The 24,546-nt window shown below is 44.4% G+C and overlaps 1 protein-coding gene across 1 annotated transcript in view; it reads right to left on the bottom strand.

Moving 5' to 3' along the window:
- Positions 1-24,546, bottom strand: part of plekhg4 (pleckstrin homology and RhoGEF domain containing G4) — an 81,673-nt gene that overhangs the window by 8,826 nt on the left and 48,301 nt on the right. Inside the window, exons 4-14 of the mRNA XM_086297586.1 lie at positions 16,267-16,464; positions 11,740-14,620; positions 8,073-8,240; positions 7,766-7,889; positions 7,596-7,689; positions 6,282-6,368; positions 6,081-6,197; positions 5,431-5,529; positions 4,434-4,721; positions 3,430-3,552; positions 3,121-3,312 (exon numbers count right to left, since the gene is read on the bottom strand). Of these exons, the coding sequence (XP_086153712.1) occupies positions 3,121-3,312; positions 3,430-3,552; positions 4,434-4,721; positions 5,431-5,529; positions 6,081-6,197; positions 6,282-6,368; positions 7,596-7,689; positions 7,766-7,889; positions 8,073-8,240; positions 11,740-14,620; positions 16,267-16,464 (4,371 nt within the window). The remainder of the gene's footprint in view (positions 1-3,120; positions 3,313-3,429; positions 3,553-4,433; positions 4,722-5,430; positions 5,530-6,080; positions 6,198-6,281; positions 6,369-7,595; positions 7,690-7,765; positions 7,890-8,072; positions 8,241-11,739; positions 14,621-16,266; positions 16,465-24,546) is intronic.

The raw sequence follows: 24,546 nt of genomic DNA, 5'->3' as shown, positions 1-24,546 counted from the left end.
GGAGCTGCTAGCGCCTGGCCAAACCTCGCTGCTGTGCTAAAAGCTGTTATTTTTAAAGATTCTTAAAGAGGTAACGGGTGAACTGGAAATGGATCAAAATTATAGAATTCATCATTTTTCCCCAATATCTAATCACGATTAAGTGATTTTACCAAAAATATTTAAAAATAAGTAAATACAAGAAAAAACAAATGTTTTCTCCGAATGCTGCTCATCCCTTCTGAAGAGAAAACTTGGTATGAATCAAACTGATTTTGGAGACTGAGCTCTGATAGCTGTGGTGGAGCAGCTGGTTTACTGACTGGAAGGTTAAAGTTTCTTTACTGGCTCCTTGAAATGAAATGACAGTGTGTGTAGGTACAGCAGAATAAACCCGTAGCCTGAGATTGCTCCCTTTATCGTCCACCTATGAGCACAGAGCGCTCTGCCAGCTGTTGGAGTTTTTTCCTGCCACTCAGCTGTGAACAATGTGGACACGACAAAGCGGAAAAGGGAATGATGCTGCCGCTGTGACTGCTGTGAAATGGAGCAGACAGCCAGTTTTGTATTTGCTAATACCCATTTCCTTTCCTTTCCTGCAGACTCTAGCTGGAGTCTCCGTCCCCAAAACGCATGACAAGCAAAATTACCTCCGACACACCATCATCGAAACAGACAGCAACCCTGTGTTGCTTTATATGCAAAAAACACGAGTCAGGGTGGGAATGTCACTGAGCCGCAGCAACATGACAACATGCGTGATCTGGAAACGACACGATAACATCTGCAGCAGGTAAACTGGTAACACACACACACGCGCGCAGAAAGAGAGCGAGCAACAAGCAGCGAGAGCAGCTTCAAAGATCTCTCTGCAGTCAAAGTGACGCCAAGTTAACATCAAACGGCTGAAAAACTGCCACACACACACACACGTGCTGATAAAACTTCTCCAAAGCAAACCTCAGCTGTGTGTGTTTTTAAAAAAACAACAACAAAAAACAGTAAGAAGTGTGTATCGTACCTGTGTGTTCAGCTGAAGCTCTGAAGCCTGAGTGATTCGCGCAGAGAGCAGCATCCTGACCACACACACACACACACACACACACACACACACAGTGACCCCCCCAAACTTCATCAATGGGCTGAATGGCAGATGGGCGGTCCCAGGAGGAGAGGAGGGGGGGCATCACCACGGCGACAAAGACTTTGTGGTGAAAGGAATGAAAGGGGGATGGAAAGAAAACTTGGCACCGGAGTGATACCTGGACCGACCACACACACACACACACACACACACACGCACGCACACACACGCTTCATTCCTGTCTGTGTGTGTCAGGTCAGTACTGCCTGCTTAGTGTATCAGAGAGGAAACTTCAGCACACTCTGTGGTTGGTGTTGTGCAGAATTTGGTGGCGTGACTAAAGCATCCGAACAAACTTCACTGGTGAAAGTTTAAACATCGGTCTGAAACACGTGCCTGCCGACCGGCCGAGCCCACCACTGAGTGAGGCGGCTCGGATCCCCACAGGCTGATGTTTTCACCCACAGAGCAGACATGTCAGGACAGGACAGGAAGTGAGGCTTGAAAAGACTTCCACACAATGAAAAATAATCTTCTTGTCATCGCAATTTCAATTTTTGTTTTCCCCAAATAGAAATCTTCTATGTCTATGTTGCATTTCAACAGAGAGGCTGTTTCTCTCCTTTGGTTTAGTTCAACTTTGCAGCAAACCGAGCGAGTAAAAATGTGTCGGTCCGTCATGTTCATTCGCACGAGCTTATGAGCTATAGCAAAAACCATAATTACTTTGTTGGTAATTGTACGCTTGATTTCTGTACCAACTTATCATGAAGTGTCTTTTTACAGGGAATTTGGGATCATCCTTTCGAAAAACAAATGAAACAAATGAAATGAAAGACAAAGGTCTACGGACGCGCGAGGTCGTCAGAAGGGACTTTGGATGAGCGGCTGTTTTTTTGAAGAGGCAGCAGGAGGCCCAGCAGCTGCTGCACCTCGGGAGATGATATAGAAAATATAGTTTGTTGCAGGAATGTGGACCATGTAACTTCTTCGGGCTAAGTGTGGCTGGGACCCAATGTGTGTGTGTGTGTGTGTGTGTGTGTGTGTGTGTGTGTGTGTGTGTGTGTGTGTGTGTGTGTGTGTGTGGTGGGATCTGGACAGATCAACTGGATTCTTGATTTTTCAGTTGTCACAGGACTTGTTGCCGCCCCACGTGGAGGAGTTTAAGTATCTCAGGGTCTTTTTCATGAGTGAGAGACTGACAGACTAGATTGGGGTGGTGTCTGTAGTGATGTGGACGCTGTACCGATCTGTTGTGGAGAAGAGGGTAAAAGCAAAGCTGTCGATTTACCGGTCGATCTACGGCCCTGTCCTCATCCTACGCTGTGTACGTCCTAATATGACACGAGTCTGAATCTTTTCTGAAAGAAAACCGAAAGTGCGCCGGAGTTCACACCGTGTCGCTCTTGGTTATGATGTGAACAACGATCGAAGAAACTTTTGTGGTCGGTGCGTTTGTTTTTATAGGATGTCTGAGGGACAACTTCAACTATTTCATGACTGAATTTCAAGAATCTGCACATTATAAAAATATCAGCATGACATAAAAACACAAACAAACCTACAAGACAGAGTCATGTGGACAAAGACCATCACCCCCCTCACACCCCTTTACAAAGAGTCCAGTACACAAAGCAATATTGACACTCTCTCCCCCCTCTTCATCCTCCTGGCCTCAATACAAGCTGTCAGTTTCACTGCAGGGAGACGATATGAGGAGGAGGAGGAGAGACACGACAAACCAGCTGCTCCGATCCACATTCAGCTGTTTTACATGCAGCTAAAATTAGATTTCTGAAGATGGATTAGAAGCTGCTCAGACAGAGCTGACAGGCTTCTCAGATGGTTTAAACCGAGAGACAGTAAAACATGAAAAATCAGAGCACAGCTGGAGCTATAATCAGAAAGAGCAGCAAGTACTGTTCACAACACTGAAATTCACTTTAGCTAATCTCAGAAAGCACCAGATTAAATATAGATTTACACATTTAGATGACTGTGAGGCTCAAACTGCCATTAAAAACCGATCCGATGAGCCACAGCTTCAGTGACTGTACCTGATCTAAGAAGCCGTAGAGTCGGACGGCCCGCTCGATGTTCTGCCCGGTACTGCTGACCCGCTGAGTGAAATCCTGCAGCTGAGCCCAGAAGGAGTGAACTTTGTCCTCGTAAATGTGGAGGTCAGCGGACGGCACGTCGTCCCGGCGCTCCAGCCGAGACAGCAGCTCCTTCCCTCGTTTACACTGGTCCTGCACACAGAGGAAACAGACCTCATCCTCTGTGGGGACCAGTCCTCAGTATGGGCTAAAAGAAATGTTTGAACGAGTGAGAGAGAGAGTGTGTGTGTGTGTGTGTGTGTGTCGTACGTATGCCGTTGTGCAGAAGTCCTTGTAGTCCTGCTGTTTTTCATTCAGAAGCACCAGAGAGTCTGCCGGCTCTTCCAGACTCTTCAGACGAACTTCACCAACCTCCTGTAGCCACGTCTTCACCTGACACACACACACACACACACACACTTCTTAAAAAACCAAACAGAACTCCAGTCGACACTTTTTTTTTTATGGTTACGAAGTCAAAGAATGACAGAAAAACAAAAAATAAGGCTAAGAAAGGAAAAAGAGAACCAATCAATGCTGCAGCTCTGTCAGCTCGTCTATGCCTGAGGGCCAAATGTCTGACAGTTCATCCACACCCACAAGCAGCAAATCACTCACATATGGATCTACTTTAACCTGAATTACCCATTTATGAAATCCATATATCATCTAATGTTTATTCATTTTCCTAATCATTCATTTGTGAGTGTGCTCAGGGAGGGAAGTGTTTCATCCTGTCAAAGCTTCAGAAGACGAACTCGTTCCAGTTTAACTCCAAACACATAATTGGTGTTTTTCTGTTGATGGTTATTGATCTGATATTAATCTGATGTTATCAGGTAATAATTCGATTGCTTACAGCTTAGAGCGCATATTTCCAAACATGCCTCCATTTCACAAAAAAGATGTAGTAAGTTAAAACCTCCCTACATCTGACAACCACAACTCCACTTTAGTTTTTTCCTCCTACTGACAAGATACAAGACACCAGAGTTCAGGTTAAAAAAAGAAAAACATCTGAAAATTATATTTTTTTAATGTATTTATTGTGCATTACTTCTTTTGGCCTACTTGCAGTACCTTCACAGCACACCAGGGGGCTGCTGTCCACACTTTGATCACTGGCTAAGAGCGTAACCAAGGAAACAAAGGAGGTGGGAGTGTCTCAGTGTCACTTAGAGTCACGGTTCATCATGAAGTCAACTCCTCACATTAAGACGACACTGATGTAAATGTCAGTATGAACGATGCATACTGAGCGTGCTCAGACTGACCTCGCTGAAACCTTGCTCCAGGTTCCTGAAGTCTGCGATGAAGTTCAGCTCCTGCGTTTTGGAGTTGGACAGCATCACCAGGCGGTGGAGCAGCTCGTCCACCTGCTCGTACAGAGCCGACACTGACTCCACCGCCGCCCGCTGGTCCACCGCCACGCCGACGCTGCTCTCCTCCCTGCGCAGCCACGCCAGCGAGGCGCCGCCCTCCTGCTGGAGCTGCACCAATCGGCTGTCTGCGAGGATGCTGCACATCACTGCCCTGTAGCGGGACAGCAGCAGCTCGGCATCCTGGCAAAGACAGAGAGGTTTGAGCAGGTGTCTGAACCTTTATGTGAGAACAGAGCAAAACCACAAACTGTTCAAGTGAATAAAAACACGCAGAGTGAATTTTAATACTTGTGAAGGGATCAACAGCCTCCTGTTGAAACTGTTCATGTTTTCAATGAGCCCAACTTTTAGACCTCATTTCCAGTTTTATATTAAACCCAATTTGTATAACATAAGAACAGGAAATGATAAACTTTACAAAAGTTTTGAAAAAGTTCTGGAATAGCACCGTGAATTTGGTCAGAGTGCCATTTGCCCAGAAAGGATTAGGAGCACGAGACAGTCTTTCAGTCATCCAATCAGATATCTTAAAAAGACGACTGTATCTCAAACTCCAAGCAGGGAAGATGGTTCAGAGTTCAACTGACTGAGTTGTAGTCCTTAGCTCTCCTAAAGACTACAACCTCCCCCCGATTGTTCTTATATAACTAACAAATTTGTTGTTAATTGGACAGATTTAGGTTCCTAAAGTAAAAATACTGGCTACCCCTCAGCAGACACACCTATGGTATCAATTTGAAGCTCCTCTGCTGCCTCACTCTCGCATGTACAAACTAAGGTGTCCACGCGCACCCGGCTGGCGGGGTAATCACAGTACCCCGTCGGCCTTTTACAGGTGAGGAGTAGACACAGATCTAGCACTCTCTTTCCATGCCGTGTGTGTTTTTACCTCAGCGGTGTTCGGTAAAGGTGTGGATTGCAGCGCGTTGATGCTCTTCTGCAGCAGGCTGATGACGTCCTCACACTGACGGGTCAGCTGCTCCAGTCTCTGAGGGACAAACACACATTTTCATTGTGTGAATCGTTTCCAAAGCCGCACACTTAAACTCACTTATGAAAGAAGAAAAGAAGCTTTAAATAGTCAACTGGAAGGTGAATAAAACCTTCCACTCTACGATACAAACCTCATGTCATTAGCACCCCAGGAATGTGGGACAACCTGTCCAATTATTTTTTAATGAAGCATGCAACGTTTCAGCTGCAGAAAAGCAAAGAGGAGCTGTGAAAGTCCAGAATCAGACATGCCTCACCTGCACCAGCGAGCAGGGATTAACCTGTGCTGACTGATTTGGGTTTGTCGTGACACTGAGACGTCTGTCCAACACGCATCAGTACAAACATGGAATAATAGTCTGAGTCTTATACTCATGTAGGTGAAACAGTTTTCTGATGACTACAAATCATCGAAACACTTAAGAAAGGTTTGACATTGTTCTAACAAACAGACTTCACCGCGTTCGTGTGTTTCACTGTTACACGTCTGCCTTGTTGTTTCTTTTTGACTGTTCATTTTAATCTGTGTGCGAGTTTTACACTGACCAATCTGAAGCTGACCCAGCTGCTCTGACTGAAGATGAAGGATCCTCCAAACTCCACGGGAAGCTGTCGGAGCTCCACGTGTTTCTGGACAGACTTTGGAGAGCTCAGCACCTCCACCTGCACAACAGAAACATCAACGCACACTTTAAAACATACATTCACACAAAGGTGTTTGTGAGCAGCTGCGGTGTAAAGTGTTACCTGTGTAGCTGCAGGTTTGTCCACACGCAGAGATGAGTCCTTGTTAGCAAGGATCAAAACACCGTGGATGGAGACTGGTGTGTCCTCCTGCGCGCACGCACACACGCGCACACACACACACACACACACACACACACACACACACACACACACACACACACACACACACACACACACACACACACACACACACACACACAAGTTGTTCATGTATTTAGAACAAGAACCAATTGACCACATTTTCAGAGAAAACCACTAAAAACAGAATTAAACTAATAAAATGCATCAGGAAACAAAACCGTTCTTAAAACGGGGCTAAAAACTGGAGTCTGGTTGATTTTCAGGTTGTTAGTCTGCTGGGGGTCGAGCTTTTCAGATGTTCTGCTTTCAGGATTTAAAGTTTGATTAATGCTAATAAATTCAGATAGAAATAGCCTGTGAGTCACTGAACCCATATATTAAAGAAAAGCACTGGTAGACAAAGAGTGCTGTTGTTGATGCGTTATACTCACGACCTCTGACCTCTCTGGGTTCAGTCTGTCAGTGAAACCAGCTGACTGGAACTATACAAAGCTGTGTGTGGACTTGTTTCTAATCCATAAACGATAAATTTCAAAAGCAGCAGCAGAGCAGTCCTCCAACCACCGCAGTTTGTAACTAACGCCCCCTGTTGGTCACTGACCAATCAGAGCACATCATTAAGGAGCTCAGTTGGCCTCTGTAACCACACTTCTCTCTTCCTAAGTTTTCCAGTGAGGTGGAGATAAAGTTTACGGGGAAAAAAACTTCTTTTTTTTAAACTAACTGACTGTCCCCTCGTTCCTGAAGGTCACTGACGATGTTCAGACCTGGATGCCAGAGGGGAGGACAGGGTAAGGATCCATAATCCATTTCCTGTTTGACCAGAAACTAAAAAACTGTGGCTGCACAGAAACCTACAGCTTCAACTTTGATACTTTAAACAGAAACAAGAAATCATGATTGAAAATGTAAAAAACATTCTCAGATTCATGGTCGATCAGAGATAAGAAGGACGACATATTCTGCTCTCTACAAATGTTTCTCCACTATTCACGTTCTGCATGTATTCCTCATCAGGAGCAGCTGCATCATTGTTTTAATAGGAGCTGAGATGCTGTCTCTCACGAGTGCATGTTTCTCTAAATGACTCCTGGAGAATAAAACGACTCTGAGGGGCTGAAACATGAGAGAGACTCCAGAATTAGTAAAGCCACCTTTTCTCGCACGCGCTCAGTCTGCAGCTCCACAGCACAGAGCTCCTGTCTCCAGGTAGCTCAATCATAACCAACTCACCTGCAGCGACCTGAGGGCGGAGTACAGGGCGGGAGAGGGAGCAGCTCCACGGGCATCCACCAACACCGTCAGCCCCGAAGCTAGCACCTCCTTCCTGTTCCATGAAAGAAGTGATATCAGAGGGTGGACAGCACAGAGACCTGGGTAACAACAGTAACAGAGGAGTGTACCTGAGGGTGGAGGTGTAGTAAAGGAGGAGGCGGGGCAGCTCAGTGCTGTCACAGTCCAGGTGGGACCACACGGGGCTCGTGGTGGAGACGGTAAGCAGCGCTCGCCCACCTTTGTCTCTGGTTCCTGCAGGAAGACGCAGCAACTTCATTTACACACAGAAACAATGACTCCAACTCTGAAGTTCAGTCTCTGCTCCACCTGCCCAACTTTATAAACCTCAGGCTGGAGCTTCTGACTGCCCTGATCTTAGTCTAGTCGGGTCTGAGGCCTGAAACTGGTTGGTACATGACGTTTGTGTTTTCTCACCAGGCAGACAAACAGCTCCAGACCTCAGCAGCATACTGTACAGTCTGGACTGGGAGGACTGGGTGACAGGCTGGACTACCCTTGGAACAGCTGCTGGTTGTTCTGTCGGATTCGAACCAGCAGCCAGAGCAACCTCTGACTGGGCAGGACGCAGCTCACTGCAGAGGCCTGTGAAGAGATGCCGAAATGAACCTGTGTTACTTACAGTGTACTGACACAGCAGGCCTGTGAGGCCCAGTTTTCATGTATGACACAGATAATGGACATGTTCTCACAACTAGAAATACTGTGCTGCTGGGGTTCTCTCACAGATGCAAAAAAAAGAAAGAAAGACCATTTATAGTCCAATCTGGCCATCAAGGACATTTTCATTCTGAGATTCAGCTCCGCCGGGTCATGCCTGCTAAATTTCAGGGCTGCGGTTAATGTAGAACTTTAACCGTTAACCTCAAAATGGCAAAACAGCTAAGAACCAGACAAAAGTGTCCTCACTGTCAAGGTCTCCACGTCTGAGGACACAAATACAACAGTGCACGCACGCACGCACGCACGCACACACACACTGCCTGAAGACTTTAAACCACGAGTGTCAAACTCCTTCACCGTCCACAAAGAGCTGAATTTGATCTCAAGCACAACCAAAATCATTCCCTTCTTCAGTTTTCAGTTTTTTGTTCACTTAAGTCAAGATGTTGTAAATAAGCTGAAACTGAAGTGACGTACGCCCCTCACCTCACTCCTTTAACATTTAACAGAAGGTATCATCTCTTTTTTTTTTCCTCTTTTTTCTCATTTAGTGAACTCGAAGAAAAGCAGATGATAAACAGTCTGTAACATCTTAAGATAAACAACAAACTCCAGCAGCAGATCTCAGTTTTTCCACACTACTGGACAGGCATGGAGGCTTCACCTGTAGAGTTTCTAAATCCACAAAACTAGAAATGCCTTCATCTTTCATAGACTATCGCTGGCGTCACTGCAACAGGAACAGCAGGGGATTTTATTGACCAATAAAGTAATTCATAATTTTACACTTTTTTTAAAGCCATCTATTAGGTCCCACTGGATGATATAATTTTGATTTTAAATAAAGAGAGAATGTTTTCAGTTAATTCTCAGAGTCCAAGGCTTCATCAGGGTTTCACAAAGTGCAAGTCAGTCGCAGGTGGGAAACAACTAGGGCTGGGCCATATTATACCGTTCACGGTAATACCGGTATAATGTTAGGCAACGATAGGAAAATGAAATATCGCGATAGAATGGGAGTAAAACGCGCATGCGCAGTGCCTTTGTTTTCATACGCACATGGCCGATTGTTGAGTGAAACAGATGAACCAGAATTGGTTTGTAAAAATGGTGCAACTTCCGTGATGTGGAACTGGTTTGGTGTTTGTCCGTCAGATACACGACAAAGCACATTTTTTTGCAGAACATGCAAGCGGCCGTTGTTATTGTCATATTTGTCGGACTAAGATGCTCTTAAATCTGGGAGTAATCTGGGTCCTAAACTCCGTATGCTTCAGGTCAAACAACACTGCAGCATCACTTAGAGTTAAAAACTGTCTAAATTCTTTCATCTTTAATAAAACGATCAGCATTGCTGCTTTACCAGGTGTAACTATAAAGTTTAACTTCCAGGCATCCATGAAAACAAAAGTTATTACATTTAACGGAGTTAGAAGTTAGCAGGAAGCTAGCGGAAGTTAGCTCGCTAGTTTCGCTAGTTACCTAAGCATGATATAGCATGTTCTGACTGAGAGATTTCTGAAAAAAATCAAACGTACAGCTCTGCTATCACTTCCAACATAAATGAAGACAGGAAACTAAACAGCAGTGACGTTTGTAGGGTTACTGAAGTTGGGCTAGTTGGTATATAATGATGTGCTACGTGATCGCTAGCGACACAGCTATGTTAGCATAACATAAACAGTGAAGCTGGAGGACGAACACTAACACTTTTCCACTTATAAAAGTTAACGTGAAGGTTCTTCATGGTTAGAGACAAATGCAATCGCATGGCAGGATGCTGTAAACGGACCAAACTTCAGTCAGGAGAACAACTGAGATAATCCATCCACAATACGAGGTTAGTCATTAATATACTGCAACAACATGGGAATAGAGCAGCTGCCAGAGAATTCAACATTAATGAATCAATGGTACAGAAGTGGAGGAAGCAAGAAGAATGAGTTTAATAAAGTTAGATTTATCTGACTGCTTTGTTTCGCTTAATGTGCCTTATAATCCCGTGCACCTTACGGTCCAAAAAATGCGTACTGCACACTGCAGTTTAATGTTGCAAAGCACCTCTTTTTAACTTCAGTGGATATTATACGTGGTTATGCTCAGGATATGTCAGCCCATTTCTACTGGAAATGCCTTTTGGTTAAACTTTCAGCAAGGAATTTGCATTTGCACTGTTACATTTTTATAAAGCTTTAATGTACATAAAAACCAGCTTCTTGTTTAAGTGAAAATAAATGGAAGGTTGTCTTTTTGCGCTAGTAATGTTGTGGAGTTGTATTTTGTCTCGCATCAATTATATCGTCGGTTATATCGTTATCGCAAATTTTCAAATATATATCGTGATAAATATTTTTGGCCATATCGCCCTGCTCTAGAAACAACCCCTGTGCTGTGGGGTATAACCCACAGGGGGTGCTATAATGAAAAGCAGAAAAGTGTACAAATATTAAAAGTGTGGAAAAACTTAAGTACAATAATATAAATATAAATAAATCATGCAGCTACTAAACAAAACAAAACAAAGTTTTCATGACGTTCATGTCTGAACTAACCAAATTGACCAAACTCAAATTACAAAACAAAATAAATCTATAGAGCAAAAAAGTTACGTGCTGATACACACAGACAACGTAGACTCCCTGACACGCACTCTCACCAAACCTAACATGAAGACAGAGGATCTCAGCAGTTCCTGTGGTTATGCTTCCTCTGCATGAGATCTATCCAGGCTTCCGTGATTTTGTTCAGTAAACAAATATATCACCTGTGCATCCTTACTCAGTATGTTACTGTCAAGTGTTGGAGCCTATAAGGCAGCGCTCAGGGCAGCAGAAACTGACCTCTTACTGTTTTAGGTATTCTGGGTGATTTGTTTATATTACGATGCACAGAGTCGTTTTTTAGTTCAAAAGCTTGAGGTCATCAAGACTCTGCTGCATCTGAACACATCGTGATAAATCTGCATATTTTACTATTTGTTAAACAACCGGAGGGATGAGACGTTCAGCTTTCTCTGAACTGAAAGACACTGCAGAGAATTCCCCTTAATGGAGCCTGGAGCGAGAGCACAAGGCACACAACTTCCTGTCTGCTCTTGGGTAACAGAGGCAGAGCAGGCCGAAAAAAAAAGTGAATGGTCCTTTAAATGATCAACGCAGTCGTGTGAAATGTGAGATTTTATAGAAAAAACTGAAAACCTGACACAGACTCGTTCACAAGCTGCTCCTGCAGCCACACAGGTGAGTTAAAACAGGAGGTGAAGTCGAGGGTAGTTTTAGTGAAAGAGATGCAAAGGAAGAACCACTCAGCCAATGAGGAGGAGGAGGATGTGATAAAGGAGGAGAAAGAGTGAGTCTGATGGTCTGTGGGAGGAAAAGCAGGAGAGGAAAATGTACTGAGGAGGAGAAACGGGTTCATGTACCTTCAGTGTGACACTCTGAAGCTCCAGCAGCCTCCTCACAGCTCCACCGCTCCTCTTCTTTTTGGACTTCCTGTCCACTGTTGGACTCCTCAGCTTTTGTCGGAAGCAAGTTTTGATGTGCTGCTGGTGTGGAGACGCAGTGCAGTGTTTTACACTCCTCCGCATTATTCTCACCAGTACTGGATTGATCAGATTCTTCTGTGGGTCCCTGAAGTGCACTGCTTTCAGAATAAAAGTCATCGCAATGTGCTTTGTTTTTAGAATAAGAGTCCCCAGGGTCAGGCGTACTTTCAGAATATGTGCTTGCTAAGTGAGAGTCTTCTGTATTATTTTCAGAAGAGCTCTGAGGTTGTGTTTCTTTTTCAGAATTAAAAGTTCCTTGATGTGTTTGCAGTGTGTTGCTTTCACAATAAGAGTCCCTGTGTTGTGTTAGATGTGTGCTGTTTTCAGAAAACAAATCCTTGATCTGCTTGTATCCTGTGCTGGGCCCTTCAGAGCATGTGTGCTGTGTCTGTTTTTCAGAATAAGAGTCCTTGTAATATGGTTCTGTTGCTGTTTTTTCAAAATAACAGCACTCAGTGTGACGCTGTTTATTTTTTTCTGAGTCAGCGTGTCGTTCTCTCGCTGTACTTTCAGAATAATAGTCCGCAAAGTGCGTTTCTGGTGCTGTGTTTTCAGAATACGAGCCCTCAGTGTCTGTTTCTTTTATGTTGCTTTCAGAATAAGAGTCTCTTGCCATCTCTTGCTTGTTATTTTCAGAATTAAAGTCACTGGAGTCTGTCTGTTTAGTGTCACTTTCAGAATAAGAGTCTTTGTAATGTGCTTCTCGTACTGTGTTTTCAGAATGAGAGTCCACCGAGTATGTTTCTAGTACTGTGTTTTCAGAATAAGAGTCCTGAATGTGTGGTTGTTTGTTATTTTCAGGATAACAGTCCTCGCAACGTGACTCTGTAGCTATGTTTTCAAAATAAGACTGCTCAGATTTACTTTGTGGTTTGTTGCTTTCAAAATAAGAGTCAACAGCGTGTGCACGCTGTGTGGCATTTTCAGGATATAAGGTTTCTGAGTCTACGTTTTTTATGTTTTCCGAATAGTCCACAGAGTGCGTTTCTGGTGCTGTGTTTTCAGAATAAGAGTGCTCAGTGTGTAGTGGTTGTTTGTTATTTTCAGGATAACAGTCCTTGCAATATGATTCTGTAGCTATTCTTTCAGAATAAGATTCCTCAGAATGTATTTGTGTTTTGCAATTTTCAAAGCAAGAGTTACTGGAGTGCGATTGCTGTGCATCACTTTCAGAATTTGAGGTTTTTACTGGTTTTATGTTTTCAGAATAAGACTCCTCGTAGTATGGTTCTGTAGTTTTGCTTTCAGAATAAGAGCCCTGCCAGTGTTTCTGTTTTGTGTTATTTTCAGAATAAGAGTCTTTATAATCTGTTTCTGTTACCGAGTCGATGGAGTGTGCTTGTTGTGTGTTATTTTTTAAATAAAAGTTTTCAGATTGCTTTTGTTGTGCGTTACTTTCAAAATAAGAGTCTTTATCTGTGTGAACCTCTCCACATCCCTTTTCTTCTTCTGTCTCTCCTCCTCTTGCATCTTCTGTCACCATTTCCTCATCCTCATTTCTTTCTTTACTTTGTTGCACAATCACAACCTGTATCTCCTCCTCGACCTCTACTTCCTCTGGGCCTTCTTCTACCTCATCTTCTCCATCTTCATTCAACTCGTCTTCTCCATCTCCCTCTGTATCTTCACTTTCAGCTTCCTCCTCATCACTTGGGAACTCTTCCTCCTTTGGCACCTCCTCTTCTTCCTCAGCAGCTGAAATTACAGCTTCCTCCTTGTTACTTTGCTCCTCCCCCCCCTCCTCCACGCTCATTTCTGTGCAGGTTTCAGGTTTAGTGTTCAGATTTGTGCCTGTGTCAGTACCTTTTGTTTCTTCCGATTCACAGATGGATGTTCCTGTGACTTCAGGAGGGGCAGAGGAGGAGAAAGGGGTCGGGACCACAGCTTCACGGTGGTCCTGGTGGATGCTCTCTTCCATGAGCCTGCAGGTTGCATCCTCACAGGGCTGCGGGAAGTTGCTGTGTGCGTGAGCAGTGAGTGTGGAAGCAGCAGAGTGTATGTTGGTGGTTTGAGGAGTGTGTGCGGTAGCAGCAGACAGTGTGTGTGTGGTGGTATGTGTACTTGTCCTGGCTCGGTGCTGCAGGCTGATGGACTGGGTTAAAGAGCCTTTCTGTGGGGAGAAGCGAGGAAGCGGGAGCTCCGTCAGCTCCACGTACTCCCCCTCCGAGTCCTCGCCCCCGCTATTTGCTGGTGATTGGTCGGTTTTAGGCGAAGATGGGAGGTGCTTCACATCACTTGAAGAGGTTGCTTCTCTGTTGTTGTCAGATGATGTCTTGATTGCCACATCTTTGCCCTTAATGGAGGAGTCCTGGTCCTCCTTCGGAGCAGCACAGGGCCGACTGATGAATTGTGGGTAGACCAGATCCTCCCAGGGGACCCTAAAGACGTCTCCGTGGGCGGAGAGGAGGCAGCGCTCCAACCTGGATGCTCCGCGCTGCTCCCTCTCCCTGTTGACGGAGTCTAACCAGGCCATGCTAAAGAGCGACTGCAGAGCTACGCCAGACACCTCCTGCTGCTCCACATGATGGCTGCCGGCCGACTTGCTGCACAGGAGCAGGCGCGGTTTTAACGGGATGTCGCCCCTCCAGGAGGCCCTGTGTGCTCGAGGAGGGGGTGGGGCTGCAGAAGGAGAAACCAGCAGGTAGAAGTCTCCTGGACGGAGGAGGCGTGGGTCCAGATGACTGAGCTGAATGACTACCTTCTCGTGGATGCACAAAGGCCAGCCTTCATGACGAAACAGGAAACCACAGTACTGCAGCTGAGGAGAGAAGAGAGCATCCCAGTCAAGACAGAGCGTCATTAAAATCCTGGTTCTGAAGAATATCATCTGTATGGGTGCAAACTAACACCTTCTCCAAATATTGGAACAGAGCAACCACAGAGATTCAATTAAATCTGAGTAAAGTTCCCACCTGATCCCCTCAGAATCAGCTGATTTATCTCTTACAATAACTTTAATCTCTTTAAAGAAATCATGCAAAAGTTTACCTTCATTGTCAAATAACTTGCCCTAAAAGCACACGGGTATAAGTTGCCACTACATCTCTCCATGTGTAACAATGCAAAGCTAAAATCTTGCTAACTTTCAGCATCAGTATCACAGGATACATCATAGTTTTAATAGCAAAACCTGCACTAATTTAACATCTATGGCATAGAGCAGGGGTGTCCAACATGAGGAGCACAGACTCCAACCTGTCCCACTGGAGCATGTTGGAAAAGGTGAAGAAGAGGATAAATTTTGGAATTTCTTTCTTTAATGAAGCGAAATTCCTTTAACAGGTAGAAAAACACATAATTCTGAAATTGCAATGTGTAGTCAAACGTCTTTTCACTGCCACACACAAGAGATTCACTGATCCGACCCACTTAAGATGAAAGTGGGCTCCATGTGGCCCAGGTTGTAAAATCAACTGGACATCCCTGGCACGGAGGAACAGAAACGAGCACTGGAGCATGGAGGGCAGGTGGCTGGTCAAAACACTCCAACAGCTCCATTTTAAAACTTGTGAATTTCACTGTGAAATGAAGAAACCACACTGTTGTATATAACAGTCTCAACATGATGATCAAACAACTTTAGGCCCTGAAGATTTTCAAAGTTCGTGAAGGACACAGAGGATCCACGGATGATCTGTCTGCAGGTTGTTGCACCATCTCCTGTTCAGCTTGTGACAATTTTCTCTGGCGTAAGATGCCACGTCCCTTTTATTTGGTTTACTAAACTTTAGAGGGGAAACTAAAAGTTCTGCATCTTCATCCGCTATTCAGATCATGCAGTGATCCTGAGACTTCCTTTAAACCCACTCCTCTGTATTCTGAGGGCCTGTGACTTGGAACATTTTGCATAGCCTCATTAACAAAAGTGAAAAAATACAAAAAGTGAAAAAACACAAAAGCTTATTTTGAAGGGCAGGTACTGGTTGATCTGTCATTAATATTTTTTAACAAGAGAACAGTGCTTAAAAGTCCATGTTTGGCAGCTGTGGCACATCTGTATCCACTTAGGCTGCTGTAGCTGCTCAGTTAATGAGTCCCTCAAACAGTCTGACATCTTTCTGTTCATTTACAGTCAAAAGTTGCATCACGAAGAAAAACACGCAAACTAGAGAGCAGCAGAGCCTCCCCAAATCTGACGGGACGTGAACGCCCAGCAGCGAGCACGTGAGCTTTGGAGTCGAACACGTACGACAGGCAGGAACAGACACGAATATTCTGTGAGTCGTTTGATTCAGAAACAGTGATAATCTGTGCAGAGATTCCTGTCTGTTCTTGTGTTCACCATCCAAGCTGATGTAACAACAGACTACAGCAGAGGGAATCCACAACAAACAGACACTGAGCGTAAGTTAAGGACGCTTAAAGGTGTGACGAGATTACGCGGGGAAATGCAGAGATACTCACACAGGCATCCTGCTGGAGGTTTTGTAAGAACTGCTTTGCCGGCAGCAGGAAGTGGAGGAGGTAGCGGAGGCCGTCTCCTCGGTAACAGCGCTCCACAACGCTGAGGACCTGACAGAGGACAGTTGGGGATGTGGCTTGGAAGGGTGGGTAGAGGGCTGCCAGAGCCGACTGGATGCACCGGTCCAAAGATTCAGAGTCCTGCAAAGAGTATGAGACGTTTTACTTCAAAGGTAATTTATTTCAGCTGGCAAATCTAAGAGCTCTGCTACACTTTAACAGATGCCACAAATGAGAGTTTCACATTTTCAGATCCCAAAAAAAAAAAATCAGACACACTACAGAAGAACCTTTAAACACACAAGGTTTCAATCTTCTTTAATCTGAGCTTCAGACGACACGATAACATCTCAACTGTGGATTGAAGTTGAGAGCTGGTAACAAATTGTCATCACCATCTGAATTTTATGCCTCTGTGCTTATCAAACAATCAATGCTGGCATGTTTTCCTGAAAGGTGGAGATTGCAAAACAGCAATGTCAAACTCACTTGTCAAACTCACTACCCTGCGTTAAGAGACGGATAATAAAACAGTTGCGCTGACGCTGAAAACAATGTGCAGGCCTAATTCTTTCCAAGTTTACTTTTACTGTGCGCTGTACAGTACAGTATCTGATGCAGACTGACTGTTTTGTTTATTTGTTAGTTTAAGGAAGTCCTCTCTGGCTCCTCTGTCCTGATTTTATCATACTGCTGATAAAAGACGTCTCTCAACCAAATCACTCTATAATGAGCCGCTCAGACCAACAAAAGGTGCTTTCATGGTATTAAAGAATAATCAGTTTCAGCTCATGTGGCCTTAATGCTGGGCTGTGTGTCACAATCAGCAGTAGAACAGCCCAAACTGCAGAGGATACAGGAGAGAACATGTGAGTGTGTGTCTGCAGAACATCCAGCTGTTGTCTTTAAAAACGCCACACCTCTGCATCACATTCCAGAACAGACAACAGCTCCTCTGTTCCCATCTGTTCAGACTGATCAAAGGGACTGATCGGATCGCCTCGGAGACCACAGCAGCTTCCTCTCCCGCTATGACCACACGTCATGCGAGTGTGCTGCACCTCCACAGTCAGCTGTCGTGTGTCCGTAAAGCTGCTCTCACACTCATGTGCTTCCAATTGACACATTTGATTAATGTTTAAGGCCAAGCACAGAAGGCAGGCCCTGGAGGTGTGGCTGGGAGGCCCCGTCTGCAGCGGTAACTGGATCCACTGGTCTGGAAGTAGCGGCGACTGGTCAGGTAAAAATATCCGCACCCCGTCTGGCTCCAGACAGCCCTCTGAGGTGCGTGCGTCCATGCCTCCTCTTTAATTCAACATGTCTAACATTCCAGGCAGAAGCACACTGACTGGCAGCTCCACCCTCAGCGTCGGCTTCACTCACACAGACAAATAAGCTCAGTTTTCCTCCTTTTCCTGTCGTTAACGATCCAGGAGCAGCAGGTCGCCGCTGTGCAGCACCTGAGAAGCACCTGCAGCTACAAACCAGCAAGGAAGCGATAAGAAAATCTAATTTTCAACCAAGTCTTCACCGTGAAGAGGAAGTAACACAACAGAGACCATTAAAGATCTGCAGTGGACAGTTATCGGCATTCAGTTTTAAATATTAAAAAAGAAAACCCTTTTCATATTTTCCTGTGTTTTTAGCACCGCCAGGAAGGACGTTTCTATGGAAATAAAGGTGACGCTAACACAGCTCAACACACCAACACACCAGGGTAAAGTGTGGTGGGATGGAGTGCCAAGTGTCAGAAAAATAAAGGAAAAAGAGGTTTTGGCATGAGTTGAATGAAACCTGCCACGGCCTCTCTTTTTTTTCTTCTTTTAATTGTTTCATGTCAAATGTCTTGCTTTCATAGTCGCTGGAAACCAGGATTGTAACCAAGATTACATTTTGATGAATTGCACAATTATACAGAACTATGCACAGCGTCACTGGAGAGTGGTTTGGGGTGGAGCGCGTTCTTGAATGAACAGTGTAATAGTTCCAGATAGCTGAAATGCCCATCCCTGATAATTAACTGTATTTATAATGAAGTTAAAAACAGGTTTACCAAGTGCTTTACAGCTATACATCCAAGCAAAGTTAAACAAACGCAGCACATTATAAAACAGAAAATACAGAAACTCAGTAATCGAGACTGATACATAACTTGTCGTAAAATACATAAAAAGCTGTTTTATAAGCTTTAAAAGTGGATACGAGGGCAGCTCGTGTGATTATCAGCTGAAGCTTGAAGTGGAGTCTGTCTGTCGCCTGGCCTTCGGGACCAAAGGCAACAGCTGGTCCGAGTCTACAAGGAGGCATGCGAGTTTAATATAAGACTGGGGTTGGGCAACTAATTTTAATGTCATGAGCGATTTTGGCATCCGATGGTTATGAAAACAAGATAATTGCTACAAAAGCTCTCCCTCTCCGGTTTATTTTTGGCATTTTAAGTCTTTATTTGACAGCATTGTGTAGCGAGAGGAAGATACAGAGAGAGGGGGAGGGGCAGCCCGGTGCTGCCCAAGTCCAGTCCAAACCCACGTCCAAAACCATCCTCACCTCCATCCATCCTTATCCTGTCTGAGCAGGACGTTCCAGATATCTCCTCCCAATAATGTTTTCCAGTTCTTCCCAGGGCATCCAAGTTGCTCCCAGACTAGACAAGATATGTAATCTCTCATGAATTGAAGGTCAATCCCGTTGTTTACTCCCAGTTGGGGATGTTTGGAAAATTTAAGGCTGAGCTCAGTTTGGCTGCTTTTGTCCACCACAGCTCACGAGCACAGTTGAAGGCCGGAACAAAGATCAACTGGCTCCACTTTCTCTTCCCCACAACAGTCTGGTACAATGCCTCATGCTACCTCTACTTACCCATGTCATGCTCCACCATCTCTAGAGATATCTGCACTCCCTTGGTTGGTGCAGCAACGTTCCTCGATTCCCAGAAGGAGCAATCCACCATTTTCCAAGAGAGAAATGTGGCCTCTGACTGAGAGGTGCTGACCCTTATAGCAGTCACTTCTCACTTTGCTACAAACCGCCACATTGCAAGATCAAAGTCACATCCTGATGAACACGTCTTTCATTCACATTTCACTTAAAGTTCTAAATGCTTCGTGTAAAACACGTTCTTAAGTGAAAGCTGCTTCTTGTTTAAGTTTGTGAATACTCAGATTCAAGTACTGACCCAAATAAGCGCATGACTCCTGCTGTAATCAAGCAGTTTTAACATAAATCAGTTGAGATCGTCTCTGGTAGCAGTGCAGGGAGGGGGAAAATGGGAGACATGCTCGCCGTTCTCAGCTGCACACTTCGGCACATTCTGTTGATGATTTCTGGGACCGTTACAGAAATCCAGATCACTGCAGATAACAGCATGACAGAGTTTGTGCATCATCCATGGTCTCTGTGATAAAGGACGCCTTCAGTGTGTCTTCATACTAAACTGATACCATCAGTCACACCGAGTTGCGAAAGAAAATCTACCTTCATCTGTCCTCCAGAGGGCAGAACTCACGAGGCAGGTGCCTTCAGGCGCCAGCATTAAACGACTGGAGACTTACAGGTGACAGTTGTTTAAGTCACAAAAGCTTATGTCATGATTTTTAATGCACCAGCATCTTTTTCTATTGAATGTAAGCACAACATCGGCAGTGAACTCAAGTCCAAGTTCAGTTTAAAGACAACCAGTGTTGACTAAATCATGGATATAATCCTGACAACATAGGTTATTCCTAATTTGCTAATAAATTCATAATAGTTTAATCAGAAAGATGTAAAAACTACAAATATGACAGAATGTGTAACTGAGTGTTTGTGTTTTCTTTTTCACAGCGCAGACAGATGGTGATGTAAGACAGCACCACGATCAACATCAGAGTCTTATTTATCTGCTGTATGAGTCTCAGATGCAGAGATTACGTCACTGCATCACAGCAAAAAAATAAATAAAATAAATTGAACATTATTTTCTGTTTTTCTAAGCAGCTTCTTTAGCGTTTAAATTCTCCTTATTTGACTTTGTCCTGACTGTAAAGTTTGACGCTTCTGTTTATCGCTGTATTTGCGCCGTATTCAAAGCGCCCACAGACCTGTTGAACTGACCCTGCGGTGATGTCACTAACAGTTTCCAGTTGTGTCGTCCTGCTCAGCCAGCGTTCCCCTTCAGCCTCGGCTGAATATTCTGGATGTGAATCAGGCGACAACTGGCAGCCAAATGCAACACTGAGGCCAATATTAGCAGCAGGATATCAGATGACAGCTGGTGCAGGGGGACAGGGGACCGGGGGGGGATTTTTGTGCTGCTGAAAAGCACCGCGGCAGGTTGTGGACGATCATGAGTTTAAAGTGCTGATGCAAACAGAGACCGATCGTAAACACAGCAGCGCTCCAAAAGTTACAACCGGAGTGAAAATAAATGGGCACTGATGGACGTCTCTGCTGACGTGACACTGACACAAAGCTGGCAGCTTCATCAACGACAGAAATTTACAGATTCATCGCTGCACCGCCAAACTTCAGATCGTTTTGTAAACCGTGGACAGTTCGTATTTACGACATTCATATCTTATACTGTCTATGGCCTACAAGTAAGAAAGCACTGTGAAAATACAGCATGCATATGTAAGAGCTATTTGAAAATGTGAAATATAGACATTCTTAACTCATCATAATAAGGCCAGTATGTTAACGTATGTTTAGATCATCTTCTCTGAGGTGCGATGAGCTAATGGTCTCTCCTTTTCTGCATTAGGACTCTTAATATGCATTAATACGTGTTTCAAGAACCAGAAAACCTCAGTGACACAGTCCAGGAGGAGTAAACCCATTAAACATACTTCACATCTTTTATGTTGCGGATATAAACTGTAAACCTACTCTGTTGTGTAACGGCATGAAAAGACTGTAGGAATCACGATGTATATAAAAGCGAGGATTACAGTATTAAGACTGCAGCTCAGGCTTGCTTTGAGAGGGTGAGGAGGATGATGGGAGGGGGCCGCATCAAAGCAGGCTGAGAGAGGTTCCCATGGGAGAAAGAGAGAGGCCACCCACTCTGAATAATAACTTCATTATCCTCAACACACCAGAGTCCTGTGATAAAAACACTGCTTTTACTTTCATTCAGATTTACAGAGTTTCAGTCAGTTCGGCCTCTAATCCGGAGTGCAGCAACAGAAGAGTCTCACTCCTGAGATCACTTCACAACGTAAACACACCAATTAGGAGGAGGTCAGAGGTCAAACCAGTGGGTTTAAGCTCCTTCCTGTGTTGCGCCTCAGGCTGAGCAGTGATATGGATTCAGTGTCAGTGTGAAGAAACAGAAAAACAAGCAGAAATATTGGAGGTCAAAGCCTAAAATAATTGGGCCGACGTTGGACTGAAAGTGAAATTCTGGAGTTTAAGACAAGATTTAAACAAATTGTTTGCCGTCTGACTCACGAGCTGCAGGTGTGTAGGAACAGTGGAGAGATCAAACAGGCAAAGTAAACAGAGATAACTCTGTTACTGAGCTTACTGTACTGAGATTATTTTGGTATTGTGAACCGGAACGGGAGGGACCAGACAAACCTGATCAGCATACCTCATGCGTTTCACCACCCCTTTGGATAACACCACGCTACCAAGACAGAGGACAGTGTGTCTGTACAACAGAGACCACGACCAGCTGGAACTGGAGTCCAAAGCTGGTCGCATGAAGAAAAACCACAGGAGCTCTATTACTGCAGATATAGGAACTGAAGGAAAGACATCAACTACCAGGCGTCATTTTACTGACAACCAGCCAATCGCTGGGCTTCACGTTCTTTATAGAGCACACTATAAGTCACTATAAATAACCCACTGTCAATGGCAACAGCATGTAAGCAAGCCAGTAAACATAAACCTGCAGGCAATATGTGGACCAATAAGGAATATTTACACTTAACCAATCATGTGATGCCCCCTCAAGTTTAACAGCTTGTTAGTGACCAAACAGAGTAAGGGAAAAACGATGAGTGGATAGTCTGGTGACCTGTTCAGAGCATGCCCTGCCTCTCACAGTGTGACAGCCCTGAACATATGGCAACAATGGCTGGATGGATAAATATTACACCTACATTATTGTATGCTTAATGTTAAGCAGCTATCTGCAACCAGATGGTCCACGGTTGTTGGGAAATGCCAAAAATCTGTTATTCTCGGTCTGATCTCTTGTTAACAGTATTAGAGTGATATCTCTGATACAAGTAGTGGAAATTAGCTTTCTCCGAAAGGTGAATGGGCTCTGCCTTAGCGATCGGGTGAGCAGTTCAGTCATTCGGGAGGCGTTCAGGGAAGGGCCACCACTCCTCCACATCAAAAGGAGAGGACTAAGCCCGTCACCTCCTGGGTAAGGTGTTCCGGCCAGGCATGTGCTGCCAGTAGGAAGCCCCGGAGTGAAACCAAGGCAATTTGGAGAGCTAACATTTATAGGCTGGCCTCGGAAAGGCTCAACGTTATCGTTAGAAGGAGATGGTGAGATGGAAGTCTGGGCTTCCCTACTGCCCCCACGACCTGACTTTAGATAAGAGGAAGAAAATGGCGGGATGATTTATTGTTTTAGATTTGAACTTTTATTGAAATGGTTGGCATGAACTTTTGAACAGCCTGCATCATTCTCAGTGCACAGCACAAAGCACCATACTTTTCCGTCGCAATGTTTTAGTTTTTCAGATGTTAATTTAACACATTTTAATAATACGTCAACATCTTTTGTTGTAACATGTTTTCAAATCATTTTTAACATTTACGACTGCTCGTCATCTGTCTGGACTATAATGTTGATAATGCACAATGTGAGGTGCCGCACAGTTAAGCAGCATGATTCATTATTGAAAAATGTGTTAAATATAGGGCTGCCACAAACGATTATTTTGATAGTCGACTAGTCACCGATTATTTTTGCGATTAGTCGACTAATCAGATCATCATCCATTGAACGTAAAACTGGCTTATTGCACCAGCAGCATCTGCTCTTATATAACTATCATTAGCTTACAGCTTTAAGTGTTTAAGGTATGTTTCTAATTACTGGAACTACGGAACTTCTATGGCTCTTCCGTTCGACAATCTCTCCGGCGTTGGAACCATCATCTGTTTTCTCTTCGGTCACGCTCGGTTGATTTTTCTAGTCGGCACACTCATTTCCTCCATTACCCGCTGGCTGCTTCCCAAACAAACACACATGCGGCTTGGCACTTGTGCTGTACGTAACAAGTCACGCGACGTGACGCTGCGGCTGTGATTGGTTCGGCTCTGCGCTACTTAATTTGGATTGGCTGACCTTTTTTTTTTTTTTTTTTTTTTTTTTTAAGAGGACAAGAGCGGCGAGGTCTATCGCGATAGCTTAATTTCTCTATCGAGTAAAAGTTATATCGCGATACATATCGTTATCGTTCTATCACCCAGCTCTACTGGTTGCTGTGAGACTTTTTTCTGTAGCTACTTCATACTATATTTGAAATGTCCATTCAACCATCACGTTATGCTTTGCTCTCATTCTTCAGATGTTACTCTTTCAGTTTCACTGTTGCTGTCAGTACTTGGTGCCATTTTTAAATGAGCATGTGGATGGAAGAGAAAAGGGCTCCTGTTTAATAATCAGGATGGAGCCTCTGAGATAAACTAATGTAATATCTCAGGTTCAGCTGGTTTTATGAATAGTTAGTGGCAGCCCGTGTCTCCCCTGAGGGTCATGATTCATCCTTCCAACTGTTCGGCTGACTGCTCAGCGGCAAACCAGTTCCTGTTGGGTGTGGAGGAGGAGGAGTCAGCGGCGTGCTGAAACTGTTCACATGTTTAAACAGCCCAGCCACAAAAGGGGGTCACGGTTCCACAAAGCAGAGGTCATGACTGTTTTAGTTACCAATCATGGTAACATGGCATGGGGAGGGAGGAGCTATATAGGCGAGGGACCCACAGGACATATGACCTTTTAACCCCCCCGTTCCAGAGACGTGAACAGTGACAGGCCAGCTGTCAGCTAAAGGAAAAGTAGAGATTTCTGACGGCACAGACCAATTCAACCAGCGACGGAGACGCGCTCAATCCAGATACTGAAAAAGCTGTACCTCATACCAGGCTCAGTCTGTCCAATCAAAGCAGTGATTGAGTAAAACACCCGATTAAGAAAACTGACCTCAAAGGTATCTTTAATGCTAGAGATTTTTCCCTTTCTCCTACATTTCCTTGCAGGGAAAAGCCTGATATGCA

This window comes from Aulonocara sp. 'chitande type north' Nkhata Bay, linkage group LG1, assembly GCF_057382095.1.
Source record: "Aulonocara sp. 'chitande type north' Nkhata Bay isolate Kocher_YH1m ecotype deep benthic linkage group LG1, A_spYH_male_GT1.1, whole genome shotgun sequence".
Classification (NCBI taxonomy): domain Eukaryota; kingdom Metazoa; phylum Chordata; class Actinopteri; order Cichliformes; family Cichlidae; genus Aulonocara; species Aulonocara sp. 'chitande type north' Nkhata Bay.
This window is presented reverse-complemented; position numbering and strand designations above follow the sequence as displayed.